The 20,825-nt window shown below is 42.9% G+C and overlaps 1 protein-coding gene across 2 annotated transcripts in view; it reads right to left on the minus strand.

Annotated features, from left to right (window-relative positions):
• The window catches only part of mgat4b (alpha-1,3-mannosyl-glycoprotein 4-beta-N-acetylglucosaminyltransferase B), a 222,872-nt gene that overhangs the window by 63,657 nt on the left and 138,390 nt on the right, over nt 1–20,825 (minus strand). For both annotated transcript variants that reach the window (XM_046323934.1, XM_046323935.1), the window contains exon 7: nt 3,979–4,054. In XM_046323934.1, coding sequence (XP_046179890.1) covers nt 3,979–4,054 — 76 coding nt within the window. The remainder of the gene's footprint in view (nt 1–3,978; nt 4,055–20,825) is intronic.

A 20,825-nucleotide genomic window follows, 5' to 3' on the forward strand; every position in this document is an offset into this window, starting at 1 on the left:
CATAAAAATTGCCAAAGTTATCCCCTTCTATAAATCTGGGGATCCAAGATATTTGACAAATTATCACCCCATAGTTGCACTACCAGGTTTTACTACAATCCTAGAAAAAATGGTATATATAAGAGAATATTGAAACATTTAAATCAACACCGAAATGGTTTTCGTAAAAACTACCAGATATGGCTCTTTTGCAATTTATGGATAAAATCTCTACAGGCCTGAACAACAATGAATACGCTCCTGGCATCTTTTTAGACTTATCGAAAGTGTTTAACATAGTTCGATCATAAAATATTACTTTCTAAATTGCATTTTTACGGTTTCCATGATTATACACATAATTGGCTATATAGTTATTTTCATGATAGAGAACAATTTGTTTATGCAAATGGCTGTGCCTCTATCAGGGCCAAGATATCCTGTGGTGTGCCACAGGGTTGGATAATTGGACCTTTGTTATTCCTAATCTATATCAATGACCTTGCTTCTGTGTCTTCTACCGTACTTCCCATTCTCTTTGGTGATGGTACCAATTAGATTTTATCACACAAGAATTTTGATTCACTAATTAATGAAGCCAACTCAGGAACAGCCAAATTTTCTGTACGGTTCCAGATAAACAAATTATCGTTCAATGTTAACTTCTTTGGGGTAGGGGGCAGTATTTTCACGTCCGGATGAAAAGCATGCCCAGAGTAAACTGCCTGCTACTCAGGACCAGAGGCTCGGATATGCATATTTGGATTGAAAACACTCTGAAGTTTCTAAAACTGTTTGAATGATGTCTGTGAGTATAACAGAACTCATATGGCAGGCAAAAACCTGCGAAAAATATAACCAGGAAGTGGAAATCTGAGGTTTGTAGTTTTTCAAGTGAATGCCTATCCAATATACAGTGTAAATGGGGTCAGATTGCACTTCCGAGGGCTTCCACTAGATGTCAACAGTCTTTAGAAAATTGTTTCCGGCTTCTATTGTGAAAGGGGAGTGAATAAGAGCTGTATGAACCAGTGGTCTGGCTGAAAGCCTTTAGTTTAGTCATGCGCACGGCCATGAGCATGAGCTCCGTTCCCTTTCATTTCTAATGACAAAGGAATTGTCCGGTTGGAATATTATTGAAGATTTATGATAAAAACATCCTAAAGATTGATTCTATACATCGTTTGACATGTTTCTACAAACTGTAATGTAGCTTTTTTGACTTTTCATCTGGACTTCGTGCCCGCGCCTTGTGCATTTGGATTACTGGACTACACGCGCAAACAAAAAGGATGTAAAGAAGAACTTTATCGAACAAAACAAACATTTATTGTCTAACATGGAGACCTGTGAGTGCCATCAGATGAAGATCATCAAAGGTAAGTGATTAATTTTAAAGCCATTTCTGACTTTTGTGACACCTCTCCTTGGTTGGAAAGTGGCTGTATGGTTTTCTGTGGCTAGGCACTGACCTAACATAATCGCATGGTGTGCTTTTGCAATAAAGCCTTTTTGAAATCTGACACAGCGGTTGCAGTAAGTTTATCTTCAATCGTATGTATAACACTTGTATCTTAGATCAATGTTTATGATGAGTATTTCTGTAATTTGATGTGGCTCTCTGCACTTTCTCCAGATGTTTGTTTGAGACAATGCATTTCTGAACATAACGCGGCAATTTCAAATGAGGTTTTTGGACATAAAGATTAACTTTATCGAACAAAACACACATTTACTGTCTAACATGGAGTCCTGGGCGTGCCATCCGGTGAAGATCATCAAAGGTTAGAGATTCATTTTAACGCTATTTCTGTCTTTTGTGACACCTCTCCTTCTTTGGAAAATGGCTGTATGATTTGCTGTGGCTAGGCGCTGACCTAACATAATCACATGGTGTGCTTTTGCCGTAAAGCGTTTTTGAAATCAGACACTGTGGCTGGATTAACAAGAAGTTTATCTTTAAAATGGTGTATAATACTTGTATGTTTAAGGAATTTTAATTATGAGATTTCTGTTGTTTGTATTTGGCACCCTGCACATTCACTGGATGTTGGTCAGGTGGGATTGCTACCATCCCACTGGCGCCAGACAGGTTTTAAAAAATCCAACTTTATTGTATTCACTAGTAAGAATAAGGAATATGGTTTGAAAAACGATCCAGAGTCTCAATTGGTGGGAATGAAATGGAACAAGTCACATCCAATAGATTCCTCTGAGTTTTAATTGATGAAAAGTTATCCTGGAAAGATGTTCAATTTGTCTGCAGTAAAGTGATGAAATCTGTTGGTATCATCAGAAAGATTAGTGGTTTGGTTCATCAGGCTTGCTTCCTAACTATATAATATAGCTTAATTTACCCATATCTCATTTACTGTAATATTTTCTTGGCCAGTACATGTGCCTCCTACCTACACAAATGACTCATTATACAAAATACATTTGGAAGACTAGCCACCTATTCTAATTACCTAGCTCCATCTGCATCTTCGTTTAAGAAACTCAACATCTTGTCTATTTACGATATTAATGTACAGCAATTATGCACTTTCCTCTACAAAATCATCATACCTCCATCATACCATCATACGTGCCACACATCACATAGTCAATTCTCAATCAGGTACATAGGTACCATACTCTGGAATTCTTATCTGGTCCTTCTGTAGCTCAGTTGGTAGAGCATGGCGCTTGTAACGCCAGGGTAGTGGGTTCGATCCCCGGGACCACCCATACGTAGAATGTATGCACACATGACTGTAAGTCGCTTTGGATAAAAGCGTCTGCTAAATGGCATATATTATTATATTATATTATCTTCACATTGCCAAAACCTCATCATCCCTCAAAAACTTTAAGTGAAGACTAGGGGTCAGCCTGATGAACCAAACCACTCAGTAATCTCCTCCATATAGCCTAACGCTCATGCACACACTTACATGAAAAAGTATTGTTCTTTTTATTACTGATTTATTACTGATCAAATCCTTTATAATGATTTGATTTTGTTGTGTTTTAACAATCCTTTTTTTGTACTTATGTAATGCACATTGTGTTTTTTGTTGTTGTTGTTGTGTGGTCTTCATATAAGCTCTTCGGCTTCCAACCACACCTGCACAATGTTTTTTAGAGCACGCCTTGCTCTTCATTGTAATCAGAGGGATAATATTAATACCATGCATGCCAGTCTCTCTTGGCTTAGAGTTGAGGAACGACTGACTGCGTCACTTCTTGTTTTTATAACAAACATTAGTGTTGGAAATCCCAAATGGTTTGCATAGTCAACTTACACACACACACGCACTTATGCCACTTAACATGCCACACCAGGGGTCTTTTCACTTCCCAGGTACAGAACAAATTCAAGGAAATGTACAGTATTATACAGAGCCATGAGTGCATGGAACTCCCTTCCATCTCACACTGCGCAAGTGAACAGCAAACCTGATTTCAAAAAACAAATAAAGCAACACCTCAGGCCTCGATCCTATGTGACCTACTTGTTGTGTGTATGTGTAACTGATAGATGCGCGCGCACACACACACACACACACCACATGTTCATGTTTTTAAATGTATGTAAATTCTAAAGTATTTTGTCTGTAATGAATTTTTCACTGTTTCGGACCCCAGTAAGACTAGCTGTCGCCATTGGCGTCGGCTAATGGGGATCCTAATAAATCAAATCAAAAATCTAAATGGCAGCCGCCGCTCGTCGGCTCTCAGGAATGCAGCCTCAGCAGCGGGAAACGACTGGGGCAAATATTATTGCTGTCACCCTCGCGATAGCTTTCTAGATAGCTTCTGTAGGACTATAGCTGTTGCTGAGTGCCACCTGTCCAAAGGTTGTGCGAAATGGCTGCCCTGCGAGCAATGTCGTTCCAAGCACTGATATGTCAGAACAAGATTCTCATTTCACTATGCAGAATATACTCATTTCTTCAGTCTTTACAGAAAACACTGTAAACAGATGCATGCTGCAAGAGGCTTGAGGTTTCGTACCTGCACATAGTAGGTCCCTTTGGACTGGGCGTACATCATGAGGAAGCAGTAATCCAAATTCTGTTTTGTCCGCCATCTGGGGAGAAAGAGGAGAATGACAGAGGATGCGATTAGATTCACAAACCCAAACACACACACACACACACACACACACACACACACACACACACACACACACACACACACACACACACACACACACACACACACACACACACACACACACACACACACACACACACACACACACACACACACACACACACACCAGCATCAACACATGATCCACATCCAAACCTGCGTCCATGCTTACCGACAAGACAGAGGGAATTCATCCGACATACTACTATTTCATTGACATTCAGGCCTGGGTACACGAGCCAGTGTCTCACTTTGGCATAACTCACTTTGTTATAACTCAAGACACATAATGTTGGAACTGTGTTGTCGTAGGAGTCAATAAATGGAAACAATAAGCTTCTAGTCTAAGTGGACCAGTGCCCCTGGTCCTCTATCTTCCTGTGTAAGAGGAGAGCGAGGAGAAGCTGGAGGTGGATTAGTGGCTCCTGGTTCAGATGAGGAGCAGAACATGCGGTTGCCTTTGTCACTGGATAACAATGAGATGTTGAAAACGGAGAGGAGGAAAAACAACTCTTTGCCAAGTTACTGTCTTACAAACATACTCATGCTCGATTCGATTAGCTATGCCTATGGGAACCAAATACAAGAATATCTTGCACACACACACACTTTTTGGACGAGAGACACAGAGTCGCTTGTATAAACACACTGTGACGAAAATAGGCATCGATAACATGAAAAGGGAAAAATAACAAAACACTGATTAGAGCAGCCATACAGCAACTACTACACGAGGAGAAGAATGGCCCTCAACGCAACTTACTTCTCATAGTTTCGTCCAATAAAAGACGGCCCTCCGGCAGCACCATTCCTATGATCTGTTTTCCCGTTCAAATCTTACTTTACAATAACAACACGTGCCACGGATTGAGACATACGCAATCCTTTGTGAGATAGAAATAGTAGCCTAAATCGTGTATATTGTGGCTATATAAAGATAAAGCAATTGTTTGAGGCAAACAAAGAGCAAATCGTATCCGTGTAGCCTAGGCCTACATCAAAGCTGGTACACAGCGTACACACTGAAATGTGTACCTATATAACAGAAAACAACACAATCATGCTTGAGAGATCAATTATGAAAAATTGAGATATGCAACAGTCATTTCCTGAAGAAAGCCGTGTAAACATTTAAATCCAAACATTTACTCTCTTTCTAATTGCTTGATAAGCTTTATGAATCTCAGCTGTGCCGGGAGATAGGCTTGGTGACGAACCACATCACATGCACAATAAAGATTGTGAGGTTCTCTCCCCTAAAGCCTTTATTCCCATCTGGTAAATAGATGATACATTCACCATGAGGAGGCACATGATAGGGCACAAGGAAGCCCATTTATACCCTACCACCCCTAAGCTATCGGTACCACTGTGTTTCAACAAATCGTCAGTGTTGTCCCCTAACGTGCCATTACGATGTGAAAGGTCAAATGAGTGAATTGAGTTAATGAGTTAATGATAGTGATACAAAAGCACTTTAATTCCATCTCAAATTGAATGAGATTATCTGGGGGAGTTACTTCCTCGTTCCATGTTTTATTAAAGGGACATTACACTCATAAACGAAAATGTGTAAGATGTTTTTTCAGACATCAAAAGTAGACTAATGCCAAGATGAAACCTTGTCACATGAAATTGGTTGTATAAATCCATTTATATGCCTCCAACCCAAAATTACTGTCTGGTTTTCCTGCTTTGATTTTGTGTTAATCTTTACATACATTTGCGGTGGAGGTATATAGATGGATTTACACAACAAATGTCTTGATATTAAGCTACTTTAGAGGTTGAAAACTCCTAACAAATTTTTATTGAATGTGTAATGTCCCTGCACCATCGAGAGCATCCTGACCGGTTGTATCACAGCCTGGTATGGCAACTGCTCGGCATCTGAGCAGAAGGCACTACAGAGGGGAGTGCGAACAGCCCAGTACATCACTGGGCCAAGCTTCCTGCCATCCAGGACCTATATAATAGGCAGTGTTAGAGGAAAGCCCATAAAATCCAGTCACCCAAGTCATAGACCGTTTTCTATGCTACCGCACGGCAAGCAGTACCGGAGCGCCAAGTCTAGGACCAAAAGGCTCCTCAAAAGCTTCTACCCCCAAGCAATAAGACTGCTGAACAATTCATTAAATCGCCACTGGACAATTTACATTGACCCCCCCCCCCCCCCCTTCCCTTTTGTACACTGCTGCTACTCACTGTTTATTATCTAGGCATAGTCACTTCACCCCTACCTACATGTACAAATGACCTGATCTGTACCCCTGCACTGACTCGGTACCGGTGCCCCCCTGCATATAGCCTCGTTATTCTTATTTTGTTACTTTTTTATTATACATTTTAACTTTAGTCTACTTGGTAAATAATTTCTTAACTCTTCCTGAACTGCACTGTTGGTTAAAGGCTTGTAAGTAAGCATTTCACGGTAAGGTCTACACTTGTTGTATTCGGCGCATGTGACAAAGTGTGATTTGATTTGTTTGATTTAAGTCAATGTGGATAAGGCACACAAGTACACTATACGATCAAAAGTATGTTAATACCTGCTCGTCTTATATCTCATTCCAAAATCATGCGCATTAACATGGAGTTGGTCCCCCCTTTGCTGCTGTAACAGCCTCCACTCTTCTGGGAAGGCATTCCACTAGATGTTGGAACATTGCACTGATGTTGGGCGATTAGGCCTGGCTCGCAGTCGGCTTTCCAATTCATCCCAATGGTGTTCAATGTGGTTGAGGTCAGGGCTCTGTGCAGGCCAGCATAGTTCTTCCACACTGATCTCAGCAAACCATTTCTGTATGGACCTCGCTTTGTGCATGGGGGTATTGTCATGCTGAAATAGGAAAGGGCCTTCCCCAAACTGTTGCCGCAAAGTTGGAAGCACAGAAGCGTCATTGTATGCTGTAGCGGTCATTGTATGCTGTAGCATTATGATTTCACTTCACTGGAATAAGGGGCCTAGCCTGAACCATGAAAAACAGCCCCAGACCATTATTCCTCCTCCACCAAACTTTACAGTTGGCACTATGCGTTGGGGCAGGTAGCTTTCTCCTGGCATCCACCAAACCCTGATTCATCCATCGGACTGCCATATGGTGAAGCGTGATTCATCACTCCAGAGAACGTGTTTGACTGCTCCAGAGCTTTACACCACTCCAGCCAACACTTGGCATTGAGCATGGTGATCCTAAGCCTGTGTTCAGCTGCTCAGTTATTGAAACCAAACCCATTTCATGAAGCTCCAGTTCTTGTGCTGAAGTTGCTTCCAGAGGCAGTTTGGAGTATTAGTGGTAGTGAGTGTTGTAACCGAAGACAGACAATTTTTACAAGTTACGCGCTTCAGCACTCGGCAGTCCCATTCTGTGAGCTTGTGTGACCTGCCAATTCGTGGCTGAGCTGTTATTGCTCCTAGAGATTTCGATTTCACAATAAAGAACGTACAGCTGACCGACCGGGGCAGCTCTAGCAGGGCAGAAATTTGACCAACTGACTTGTTGGAAAGGTGACATCCTATGACGGTGCCGCGTTGAAAGTCACATAGCTCTTCAGTAAGGCCATTCTACTGCCAATGTTTGTCTACAGCGATTGCATGGACGGGTATGGCTGAAATAGCCGAATCCACTCATTTGCTTTTGTATGTATATATATATATATATATATATATACAGTGGATTTATATATATATAAAATATATATATATAGTGTATATTAATATGGGCAATTTTCAGCCCTTTCCTGGGATAGCATGGCTGTGTGCTCTATTTTATACACTTGTCAGCAAATAGCCAAATCCACTAATTTGAAGGGGTGTCAACACACACTATATATACACACATAGTGTGTATAGTGAATTGCTCAGCACTATTCCACATTCAGTGCATTCAGAAAGTATTCAGACCCCTTGACTTTTTCCACATTTTGTTACATTACAGCCTTTCCCCTCATCAATCTACACACAATACCCCATAATGACAATGCAAACACTTTTTAAAAGAAATGATTACAAATGCATGAAAAAATAACATGTAAATATCACATTTACACAAGTATTCAGACCCTTTATTCAGTACTTTTTTGAAGCACTTTTGCAGCAGTCTTCCTTGGGAAGGATGCTACAAGCTTGGCACACCTGTATTTGGGGAGTTTCTCCAATTCTTCTCTGCAGATCCTCTCATAGCTATGTCAGGTTGGATGGGGAGTGTCGCTGTACAGCTATTTTGAGGTCTATGCAGAGATTTTCAATTCCGCGCTCTGGCTAGGCCACTCAAGGACATTCAGAGACTTTTCCTGAAGCCACTCCTGCATTGTCTTGGCTGTGTGCTTAGGGTCGTTATCCTGTTAGAAGGTGAACCTTCATCCACACAAGTTTTTGTCAAGGATCTGTCTGTACTTTGCTCCGTTCATCTTTCACTCAATCCTGACTAGTCTGCCAGTCCCTGCCGCTGAAAAACATCTCCACAGCATGATGCTGCCACCACCATGCTTTAGCGTAGGGTTTGCCAGGTTTCCTCCCGATGTGACTGTTGGCATTCAGGCCAAAGAGTTCAATCTTGGTTTCATCAGACAAGAGAATCTTGTTTCTCATGGTCAGAGTCAAACTCCAAGCGGGCTGTCATGTGCCTTTTACTGAGGAGTGTCTTCCGTCTGGCCACTCTACCATGAAGCCCTGATTGGTGGAGTGCTGCAGAGATGGTTGTCCCATCTGCACATAGAAACTCTGGAGCTCTGTCAGTGACCATCAGGTTCTTGGCCACCTCGCTGACCAAGGCCCTTCTCCCCCGATTGCTCAGTTTGGACAGGCGGCCAGCTCTAGGAAGAGTCTTGGTGGTTCCAAACTTATTCTAATTAAGAATGATGGAGGCCACTGTGTTCTTGGGGACTTTCAATGCCGCAGAAGTGTTTTGGTACCCTTCCCCAGATCTGTGCCTCGACACAATCCTGTCTCGGATCTCTACGGACAATTCCTTCAGACTCAAAATTAGTGAAAAACCACACTACAGGCTGATCCAACTTTGATGTGATATCCTTAAAACAAGTAAAAATGAGGCTCAGTAGTGTGTGTGGCATCCACGTGCCTGTATGACCTCCCTACAACACCTGGACATGCTCCTGATGAGGTGGAGGATGGTCTCCTGAGGGATCTCCTCCCAGACCTGGACTAAAGCATCCGCCAACTCCTGGACAGTCTGTGGTGCAACGTGGCGTTGGTGGATGGAGCAAGACACGATGTCCTAAATGTGCTCAACTGGATTCAGGTCTGGGGAACGGGTGGGCCAGTCCATAGCATCAATGCCTTCCTCTTGCAGGAACTGCTGACACACTCCAGCCACATGAGGTCTAGCATTGTCTTGCATTAGGAGGAACCCAGGGCCAACCGCACCAGCATATGGTCTCACAAGGGGTCTGAGGATCTCATCTCGGTACCTAATGGCAGCACATGGAGGGCTGTGCGGCCCCCCAAAGAAATGCCACCCCACGCTATGACTGACCCACCGCCAAACCGGTCATGCTGGAGGATGTTGCAGGCAGCAGAATGTTCTCCACGGCTTCTCCAGACTGTCACGTCTGTCACATGTGCTCAGTGTGAACCTGCTTTCATCTGTGAAGAGCACAGGGCACCAGTGGAGAATTTGCCAATCTTGGTGTTCTCTGGCAAATGCCAAACGTCCTGCATGGTGTTGGGCTGTAAGCACAACCCCCACCTGTGGACGTCGGGCCCTCATACCACCCTCATGGAGTCTGTCTCTGACCGTTTGAGCAGACACATGCACATTTGTGGCCTGCTGGAGGTCATTTTGCAGGGTTCTGGCAGTGTTCCTCCTGCTCCTCCTTGCACAAAGGTGGAGGTGGCGGTCCTGCTGCTGGGTTGTTGCCCTGCTACGGCCTCCTCCACGTCTCCTGATGTACTGGTCTGTCTCCTGGTAGCGCCTCCATTCTCTGGACACTACGCTGACAGCAAACCTTCTTGCCACAGCTCGCATTGATGTGCCATCCTGGATGAGCTGCACTACCTGAGCCACTTGTGTGGGTTGTAGACTCCGTCTCATGCTACCACTAGAGTGAAACCCCCTGCCAGCATTCAAAATTGACCAAAACATCAGCCACGAAGCATAGGAACTGAGAAGTGGTCTGTGGTCACCACCTGCAGAACCACTCCTTTATTGGGGGTGTCTTGCTAATTGCCTATAATTTCCACCTGTTGTCTATTCCATTTACACAACAGCATGTGAAATGTATTGTCAATCAGTGTTGCTTCCTGTTACGCATGCCTCTATGAAGAGGGAACGCAACACCCTGCTACAACTAAACTCTCCGTGAAGTGAAAAAGGTATGGACTGTAGGTGCGAGTAAGGATGACAACAGACAGAATGTGGTACCGTTTACAAGGACTTTATTCCTTCACACGGTAATATGGGGAAAAGGGGCTGGACGGAACCAAAGCAAAGAAAGTAAATCTCAAAGCCCCCACCTCTCCTATCTTACCTGCCTACCCACTACTTACCTAATTTAACACCACCTGGTGCCCTAACCAAAATACAGGGGGTGGTCCGCCCAGGTCTTACCTAGTGTGCCTAGACAGCGAATATGCTACGGGTAATGTATGCACGCGGGCCTCTTGCCTAAGCACTCCCTAGGTGCCTTCCCCTTCCCCCCTGGGAACAAATGAAACAGAATATTAAACCATTTTCAAACAAACTAAGAAACAAAGGATGTCAAATAAGCTCTATCTGAGCAACAAACTCACTAAACATACCAACTCTCAGCAATGAACTCCCAGCAAAATCTCTTTCCTACAAAATCTCTGCAATGACCTCCCAGAAAATCGCTCTCCTGAACAGAACACTGGCTTTTATATAGCTTCAGATTGAATGGGTAATTGGAGACAGCTGCGTCTTGACGAGGGGGCGGGGTCAGCTCTCCAATTAGCCATGGAGTTGACCAATCAGCTGCTTGAGGGATTTCAGGAAGCCATTTCCTGAAATAAACACATGCAAATACACAAACTACAACACATAAACTGGGGAACGTAACACTTCCTAAGTGGACAGTTTGACTTCACAGTAGTGTGATTGACTTGGAGTTACATTGTGTTTTTTAAGTGTTCCCTTTATTTTATTGAGCAGTCTATATATGTATATATATATATACACACACACACATACATAATATGGAAACATTTCTGAAAACATGTTTTTGCATGGTCAATATGAGGTTTTGTGTGTAGATTGACAAGGAATTTTTTTTATTGAATCAATTTTCGAATAAGACTGTAATGTAACAAAATGTGGAAGAAGGGGTCTGAATACTTTCCGAATGCTCTGTGTGTACTGTTCTGTGCCTCTGTAGCCCCAACTATGATAACTCAGCACTTTGCGATGGCAGACTACCATGTACATACTAAACTGCATCAGACCAGACAGGCAGCAGCCCCAATATTCTTTACAGCATATTGACAAACTGTCTGAGATGTAACACCCATAAAAACCAAGACTCAAATGTTACCAAAGATATGCAAAACTTTGTCAGATCTCAGCTGCGTGTTCCAAGCTGTGGGGTTTAACAGGGAAGCCTGCACACACACAAAATGCAGGCAAGTAACATGACCATATACTGATAAACATACACATACACATAACACATATGTATGTGTTAAATGCGGGAGCATGCCTATAAACACAAAACGTATAGCACATACATAAACACACAGACAGCGCACACACACGCACCAGGGTTGATAGAATGTTAAGAGTGTCCAAAGCTGTCAAGGCAAAGGGTGGCTACTTTGAAGAATCTAAAATATATGTCTGTTACTTGAACTCTGTGAAGCATTTATTTGGGCTGCAAAAAAATGCTTTGTTTAACACACACTTGTTTAACACTTTTTGGGTTACTACATGATTCCACGTGTGTTATTTCATAGTTTTCACATCTTCACTATTATTCTACAATGTAGAAAATAGTAAAAAATAATGTAAAACACTTGAATGAGTAGGTGTGGAAACTTTTGACAGGTACTGTACATATATTTTACTGTGTTTCAGTGTTACATCTAATTCTATACACTGAATACTTATCTACTTTATGTTATATTCAGATGTTTGCCTGTTTTTCCTATACCTTTACTGTAAATATTCATTTGTAGAATATGTATAGACCACAAGCATTCACTCTAAGCCACAAAAATATTATTATCCAAGTGCTTCCTAAATACAATCCATTTTCAACCTAGCCCCGGGCATTCTAGGTATAAGGTTAGGAAAGAGTCGGAATCCTGTCTCCTCCTTTCCTTACTCTTTCTTCCTTTACCCCCTCTTACCTTTTCTCACTCCATTTGATGTGAGGGATGTTTACCTGCTCAGCCCGGTCCTCTCCTCATGCATTATGAAACAAGTCTCACCACAGAGACCTAGTTTCCCCTGCCTCTCTCAAAATACAGGCCAAGGAGCAAGATTTTAAATGCAGTCTGTTTTGTACTGAATTTTGAGCTGACACACAGACAATTACACACATTTGCACTTAGTGTTGAAATAGTACAGTACACAATGTCCACCACATGCACGCATGTAAGCACTAACTTGTGCGTGCGCACACACAAACACACCACCCTATAGGCAGCCTATCCATCCTGCAGTCCCCCCAGGGTACAGGGCCGCTTGGTTAATCGATAGGGAACATTGTCTCATTCTCCTTGGCCAAGCCTGGGACTCTTAGACGATAGAGGGAGGAGATGGAAGAGAGAAAGACAGAGTAGAAAGCTATAGGGAGGAGAGCGAGAAAGAGATAGTAAGAGAGGAGAGAGAGGAGAAAGAGGGAGGGAGAGAGAGGATGAGAGGTGAGTAAGTCATGGCTCCTGGCGCGAATCGATCGAGGGGGCTTTGATTAAGCGGGCCGGGCAGACTGCCTTTAATCTCAATAGACTGGTTGTGTCATCAAATCACTTCTTCTATTGTGCGGCTCCCACGCAAACCGTCCCGGATAAGCTACCAGCCCAGTGATAGACTGCTTCCCGGATGGCAGCCTATTCCCTATTTGGTGCACTACTTTGAAGCAGGGCTCTGGTCAGAAGTAGTGCACCAAGAAGGGAATAGAGTGCCACTTGGAACGCAGAGGTGCAGTGATAATTCCGGCTACTGTCAAGATCGTCGTAAGAAGCGGACCAAAGCGCAGTGTGGTGTGAACGCATCATTTAATAGATGGACGAAAAACACCAAGTAAACTGTACAAAAACAATAAACAAATAACGACCGTGACGCTATCATAAGAACTGTGCTGACACAAGCAACTAATATAGACAATCACCCACAACCCACAATGACAAAACAGGTTACCTAAATATGGTTCCCAATCAGAGACAACGTCTAACACCTGCCTCTGATTGAGAACCATATCAGGCCAAACACAGAAACAGACAAACTGACAGACATCCAACATAGAATGCCCACCCAGCTTGACGTCCTGACCAACACTAAAACAAGGAAAACACAAAAGAACTATGGTCAGAACGTGACAGCTACTCTATGAGATTCCTCTATGAGGTAAGTGCAGCCCAACACTAACAATGTCTTCTGTCTGCGGAGTCAGCTACAGAGTGATACTGCAAAAGACTACGGAAGACTATGGAGCGCTAACATTATAAATGCTACTTGCAGTGCACAGCTAAGGCATGACGTTGATTAGAACTTAATCAGTCCAACTGAAAATGAATTGCGTCGCATCAATGTCTCCCTCAGAACTTTAACAACCAATCAAAGCACGGACCTTCACATAAGACACGTTATCCTATCCAAATCACCAACCAAACTATCAAATTAAACGTCTACCCTAACAGAAACGAATAACTGTACGACTATATGAAATAAAAGGCCTACAGTCTCATCTTACAGACAGATTGTGTATGTGACAATAATAGATTAGACTGTCTGGGCTGATTTGATATCGATTCGTCTGTCGCTCTGGCCGTCTGTCTGGTAGATGTGGGATTGATTCGTCCGCCTGGTTGATCTGACATTGATTTACTCAGTCTGGATTACCTGGGAACGATTTAGTCCATCAGCCTTCAACTCACCCATGAGTTTATTTAGGGGGAAATCTGCACTCTCTGCGATAAAAATACTAAACTTCAAGATTTATAATATTGAGTTAATAAGATGTAAAGAGAATAAATAAATTATGTGTCAAATTGCATTCTAATGACCTGAAGAGCTGGTGAGAGTGTGTTACAGTGTGTGTGTGTGTGTGTGTGTGTGTTTTTATGTTGGGGAGGGGGGGGGGTGGCTCTGCATCCATCTACCCACCAACCCAATAAAAAGATGTTCAGCTTTTTTGAGACCACACTGCAGACTCCAGTTTTGTCTTACTGCATCTTGATTATCGTCCAGTCATGTGGTCAAGTGCGGCAAAGAAAGACCAAGTTAAGCTCCAGCTGGCCCAGGACAGAGTGGCACGTCTTGCTCTTCATTGTGATCAGCGGGCTAATATTAATACTATGCTTGCCAGTCTCTCTTGGCTTAGAGTTGAGGAGAGGACTGGCTGCATCCCTCGTCTTTATAAGAAACATTGTGTTGAAAATTCAAAACGGTTGCATAGTCAACTTACACACAGCTCTGACACACACACTTACCCCACCAGACATGCCACCAGGGGTGGAACAAACTCAAGAAAACATACACTATTACATGGAACATCCATCTCATATTGCTCAAATGAACAGCAAACCTGGTTTCCAAAAACAGATAAAGCAACACCTCGTGGCGCAACTCTTCTCCCTTATTTGACCTAGATGTTGTGTGTATATGTTAATATGTAGGCTGTGTGTGCTGTTTTAAATGTATGTAGTTCTGTCCTTGAGCTGTTCTTGTTTAATAATGTTCTGTATTATGTCATGTTTCATGTTTTTAGTGGACCCCAGGAAGAGTAGCTGCTGCTTTCGCAACAGCTAATGGGGATCCTAATAAAATATTTTTAACAACCCACCTACTTACCCACCCATCTCACCCTCCTCCACTCCCTGCAGAGCACCACAGGCTGACTGTTTGCAAGGGGGGCCTCTAGGCCCCGTCAGCATTGACATAAACTGAGCTTGGTCCTGTCCTCATGGACCCAAGAGAAGAAGGAGAGGAAGATGGATATATGGAGAAGGAGATAAGTAGACTGGCCTATCTGGCCAATGAATGAATTAACACAACAATTATCTCTCGCTGCCTCTCCCTATGCTACTTTCTCCCTCCGTCTCAAACTCCCTCACACACAGAGAGCAGAACACATGCCAACACACACACACACACACACACACACACACACACACACACACACACACACACACACACACACACACACACACACACACACACACACACACACACACACACACACACACACACACACACACACACACACACACACACACACACACACACACACACACACACATTCCTCCTTAAATGTCTTTAACTCTGTATTCCTTCTTCCCTTCCTCCCCCATCCCTCCTTTCTCTCTCAATATGAAGTTAATTTACTTTGAATTCAATATATCCTGGCAGCAGCCTTAAAACATGCACTGCACTTACATTTTACTCTTGGGATTTAGCTTACCACTGCATTTTTACATTACAAGCTAAAATATAATCAATAATATAAACTGTATATTACAGTATATCACTGGTGAAAATAATGAAATTTACACTAAACACTGCAATAGGCTATAGAGGACAGCGAGTCGAATACACTTCTTCATTCTAAATGGTATGCTAGAGTGACAGAGTAATTCCACCCCAACCTGGTTGCAAACTCTAAGAATCTCTGCATCGTAACACAGCATACTCAAGACGCAACAGGACTACAGCTCGGCATTCAACACCATAGTACCCTCCAAGCTCGTCATCAAGCTCAAGACCCTGGGTCTCGACCCCGCCCTGTGCAACTGGGTACTGGACTTCCTGACGGGCCGCCCCCAGGTGGTGAGGGTAGGCAACAACATCTCATCCCCGCTGATCCTCAACACGGGGGCCCCACAAGGGTGCGTTCTGAGCCCTCTCCTGTACTCCCTGTTCACCCACGACTGCGTGGCCACGCACGCCTCCAACTCAATCATCAGTAGTGGAGAGGGTAGCTAGTTTTAAGTTCGACACAAACTGACAGTGGTAGGCTTGATTACCAACAACGAGACGGCCTACAGGGAGGAGGTGAGGGCCCTTGGAGTGTGGTGTCAGGAAAATAACCTCACACTCCAACGTCAACAAAACTAAGGAGATGATTGTGGACTTCAGGAAACAGCAGAGGGAACACCCCCTATCCACGGCCTACAGGGAGGAGGTGAGGGCCCCGTGCCCTCCAGGAGTGTTGGGAAGGCCATGATCAGGAAAATAACCACTGCACATCATCAGACGAGGTCAGTACAAAAAGCTGGGACCGAGAGACTGAGATCTCAAGATGTTAAATAGCCACCACTAACATTGAGTGGCTGCTGCCAACACACTGTCATTGACACTGAAAGCCATTTTAATAATGGAAATTGATGGGAAATGATGTAAATATATCAGTTAAACAATGCTAATGTTACTTACCCTACATTATTCATCTCATATACATATGTATATACTGTACTCTACAACATCGACTGCATCCTTATGTAACACATGTATCACTAGCCACTTTAACTATGCCACTTTGTTTACTTTGTCTACATACTCATCTCATATGTATATACTGTACTCGATACCATCTACTGTATGCTGCTCTGTACCATCACTCATTCATATATCCTTATGTACATGTTCCTTATCCCCTTACACTGTGTATAAGACAGTAGTTTTGGAATTGTTAGTTAGATTACTTGTTGGTTATCACTGCATTGTCGGAACTAGAAGCACAAGCATTTCGCTACACTCGCATTAACATCTGCTAACCATGTGTATGTGACAAATAAAATTTGATTTGATTTGAATAGTATCTAGGTCTTAGGAGAACAAACGCAATGCACTTAGGCTTAGCCATCAACAACACTAGTGTGGATATTGGACCAGAGCCAGATTGCATGACTAAAGAGAACTACCACTAAGACAACAACACTAGAGGCAGACGGACCGAGGCAGTTGATGAACCGTGTGTGTGACATTGCCCTAGTTGCCGTGGTGACCTGAGAGTAACACCCTGTCCTGTCTGTCTCATTGGTCGTGATGCACTTCTAGTCCTGTTCACAGCTCAGTCATCTGGAAGTGTCTCTCTCTGACACACACATACACACACATACACACACACACACGTTCTATCTCCCTCATTTTATCATCAATCTTAGCCACTCTTTTTCTCTGACATCTTCACTTTCCTTTATCCATTTAATATCTTATTGTGATTCGATCACACATCTTAACTGTCTCTCTCGCTCTAGCTCTGGTTACCTCCCATTGTCTTTGGTTCAGTCTCTCACTTCTTCTCACTTTACGTCTCCCTCCCTCTCTCTCCCTCCCTCTCTGTCCTGCTCGTTCCCTCTCTGTCCTGCTATTTCCCTCTCCCTTATTCTCTCTTGCTCTTTCCATGTCTATATGTTTACATTACATTGTTTACAAAGCAAGTGAAATAGATCAAGTGAAATTAACAATAAAATAAATAAATAACAGTAAACATTACACTAACAAAAGCTCCAAAAGAATAAAGACATTTCAAATGTCATATTTTCTTCTGGCAACAGATCACAGAAATCTTGCTGCTGTGATGGCCTGTTGTCTCTTAAAGAGCCAGGTCTGCCTACGGAGGCCTTTCTAAATAGCAAGGCTATTGAGTCAAAGGTTTCCTTAAGTTTGGGTCAGTCACAGTGGGCAGGTATTCTGCCACTGTGTACTCTCCGTTTAGGGCCATGCAATATTTTGTGTTTTATGTTATACACTGAGGATATATTTTTTTAAATTCTGCATGCGGTCTCAATTTAGTGTTGGTCCCATTTTGTGAATTATTGATTGGTGAGCGGACCCCAGACCTCACAACCATAAAGGGCAATGGGTTCTATAACTGATTAAAGTATTTTTATGTTGATTTGGTAGGTCGAATTTTATGTTCCTTCAGATGGCATAGAAGGCCCTTCATGCCTCTCAGATCGTTCCTAGCTTTGTTGAAGTTACCTGTGGCGCTGATGTTTAGGCTGATGTATGTATCGTTTTTTTGTGTGCTCTAGGGCAGCGTTTCATAAAGTATGGGTCGTAAATGGATAATTATTTAATTAATTATTGGAATTGATTTGGCCAAGTGCAACTGCGCTCTCTGCTCAGTTTGGCAGCTGCGCGATTGGGAGAGGTGGAGGGAGATGCCCGTGTGCTTCGCTGTTTACCTGATTTCTTTGTTGTTGCAGTTCTCTTAAAGATCACTCCGCAACCCACACGCTGCAGCGCTGTCGTTCAAGCCACTGATTTGTTATTCCCACTCGCCATCACTCAACGCTGTCATGAAATGGACTCATGCTAGCCACATGTTGTGACTCAGCTCAATCGTCATGAAACGCAAATACAGTGATGACATTTTGTCTCTTCCATACACACTTTGAGAAATAACGAGGAGCGCCCACAATGTGTGTTGTGTGGGGAAGTGCTTAGCAATGAGTCTCTCAAAACAAACAAATGAATAAAACGACACGTCCTGACCAAACATCCAGGCAGAACAGAGACGGTAAACCCAGGGAGTTCTTTAAGAACAGGGCAGAATGCTTCAGGAAACAGTGCTTCGAAAGTGGAAAAGTAAGTTAACTTGCATGGCATTGTTGTCATTTTATAACAGGTGGTGATAAGCAGAAATAGGGGAGTACCATCTCTCATAGTAGTAGATGTGAGTTTCTCTTTCAAACAATACCCTGGCCTTGTAACGTTACACAGCTAATAGCTAACGTTTAGCCAAAGCAAGCTAACTAGCTACTGCAACCCCAAGAAACAGTACAGATGAAGATAAAAACATTATCAGGCCTATTGTACATTTTACTGTAGAAATTATTGTTGAAAACAATTCGAGGTTGGTACTGTTGCAAGTAGTAATTTTTAGTCTGAACTGGAATAAACTGATTGAAGCAAGATGCTTTTTGAGACAAACACACAGTTCTGGGTTGCTCATCTGCAACAGGTAGCGGTCTCCTGCCTGACTGAGAAAGCAGTAGATGTTCTGATCCAGTTTTGCACCAAATACCGATGATGCAAGTCAGGGTTCTCAAGTACAGAAACAGTCGCAATGCTGAGCATGACCTCAGTGTTGTACTGTCAAAAACTGAGCCCAGAATAGACATGCTTGTTGAAAACTTCGGATCATTTATCTGTACTGTTACTTCGGGTTGCACGATCAAAAAGACTGTGTGTGTGTGTGTTCTGTTATACATTTGTGGGATGTGATCAATCCGTTTGTTCCAGTTCAGAATTAAATTATTTATTGCATTTTAACAGCAACAGTTCCAACCTAGACAGGTATAAAAAAAAAGTGCATTTTTAATGGGGAAAAATAAACATGAAAATATATCTTTGGGTATTTCATTGTTATTTGTTTTTGTATATATTGCTTTTTTTAGGCATAAGGGCAATGAAATGTACCGATATTTGCAAATAGTTGCATATTTTCCTAAGCTTGGGTCCCAGGAAAACACAGCATTTCTCATTTGGGTCCCAGGCTGAATAAGTTTAAGAACCCCTGTGTAACAGTATAGCTTCCGTCCCTCTCCTCGCCCCTACCCGGGCTCGAACCAGGGACCCCCTGCACACAGACAACTGACACCCACGAAGCATCGTTACCCATCGCTCCAAGGGGAACCACTACTGCAAGGTCTCAGAGCGAGTGAAGTCACTGATCGAAATGCTATTAGCGCGCACCACCGCTAACTAGCTAGCCATTTCACATCGGTTACACCTGGTCTAGGGCAACGGTGTCTAGATGGAATTTGCATTTGTGGTCCTGGCAACTGGACCTTTTTTGGAACACCATTATTTTTGTCTTACTGAGATTTACTGTCAGGGCCCAGGTCCGACAGAATCTGTGCAGAAGATCTAAGTGCTGCTGTTGGCCCCCCTTGGTCAGACGAACAAGATCATCAGCAAAGAGTAGAAATTCGACTTCAGATTCTAGTAGGGTGAGGCCGGATGCTGCAGACTGTTCTAGTGCCCTCACCAATTCGTTGATATACAGTGCCTATGGAAAGTTTTCAGACCCCTTGACTTTTTACACATTTTGTTACGTTACAGCCTTATTTTAAAATTGATTTATAAAAAATGTTGCTCATCAATCTACACACAATACCCAATGATGACAAAGCGAAAACAGATTTAGACATTTTTGCAAATGTATTAAAAATAAAAACAGAAATACTTTATTTACGTAAGTATTCAGACCCTTTGCTATGATACTCGAAATTGAGCTCAGGTGCATCCTGTTTCCATTGATTATTTACATTTTAAATTAACAGTAACCTTTATTTAACTAGGCAAGTCAGTTAAGAACAAATTCTTATTTACAATGACGGCCTACACCAGCAAAACCCAGACAGCACTGGGCCAATTGTGCGCCGCCCTATGGAACTCCCAATCATGGCCGGTTGTGATACAGCCTGGATTCAAACCAGGGTGTCTAGTGGCGCCACAAGCACTGAGATGCAGTGTCCTCGACCTCTGCGACACTCGGGAGATTATCCTTGAGATGTTTCTACAACTTGATTGGAGTCCACCTGCAGTAAATTCAATTGA

The sequence above is a fragment of the Oncorhynchus gorbuscha genome, linkage group LG23, assembly GCF_021184085.1.
Source record: "Oncorhynchus gorbuscha isolate QuinsamMale2020 ecotype Even-year linkage group LG23, OgorEven_v1.0, whole genome shotgun sequence".
In the NCBI taxonomy this organism is placed as follows: Eukaryota; Metazoa; Chordata; class Actinopteri; order Salmoniformes; family Salmonidae; genus Oncorhynchus; species Oncorhynchus gorbuscha.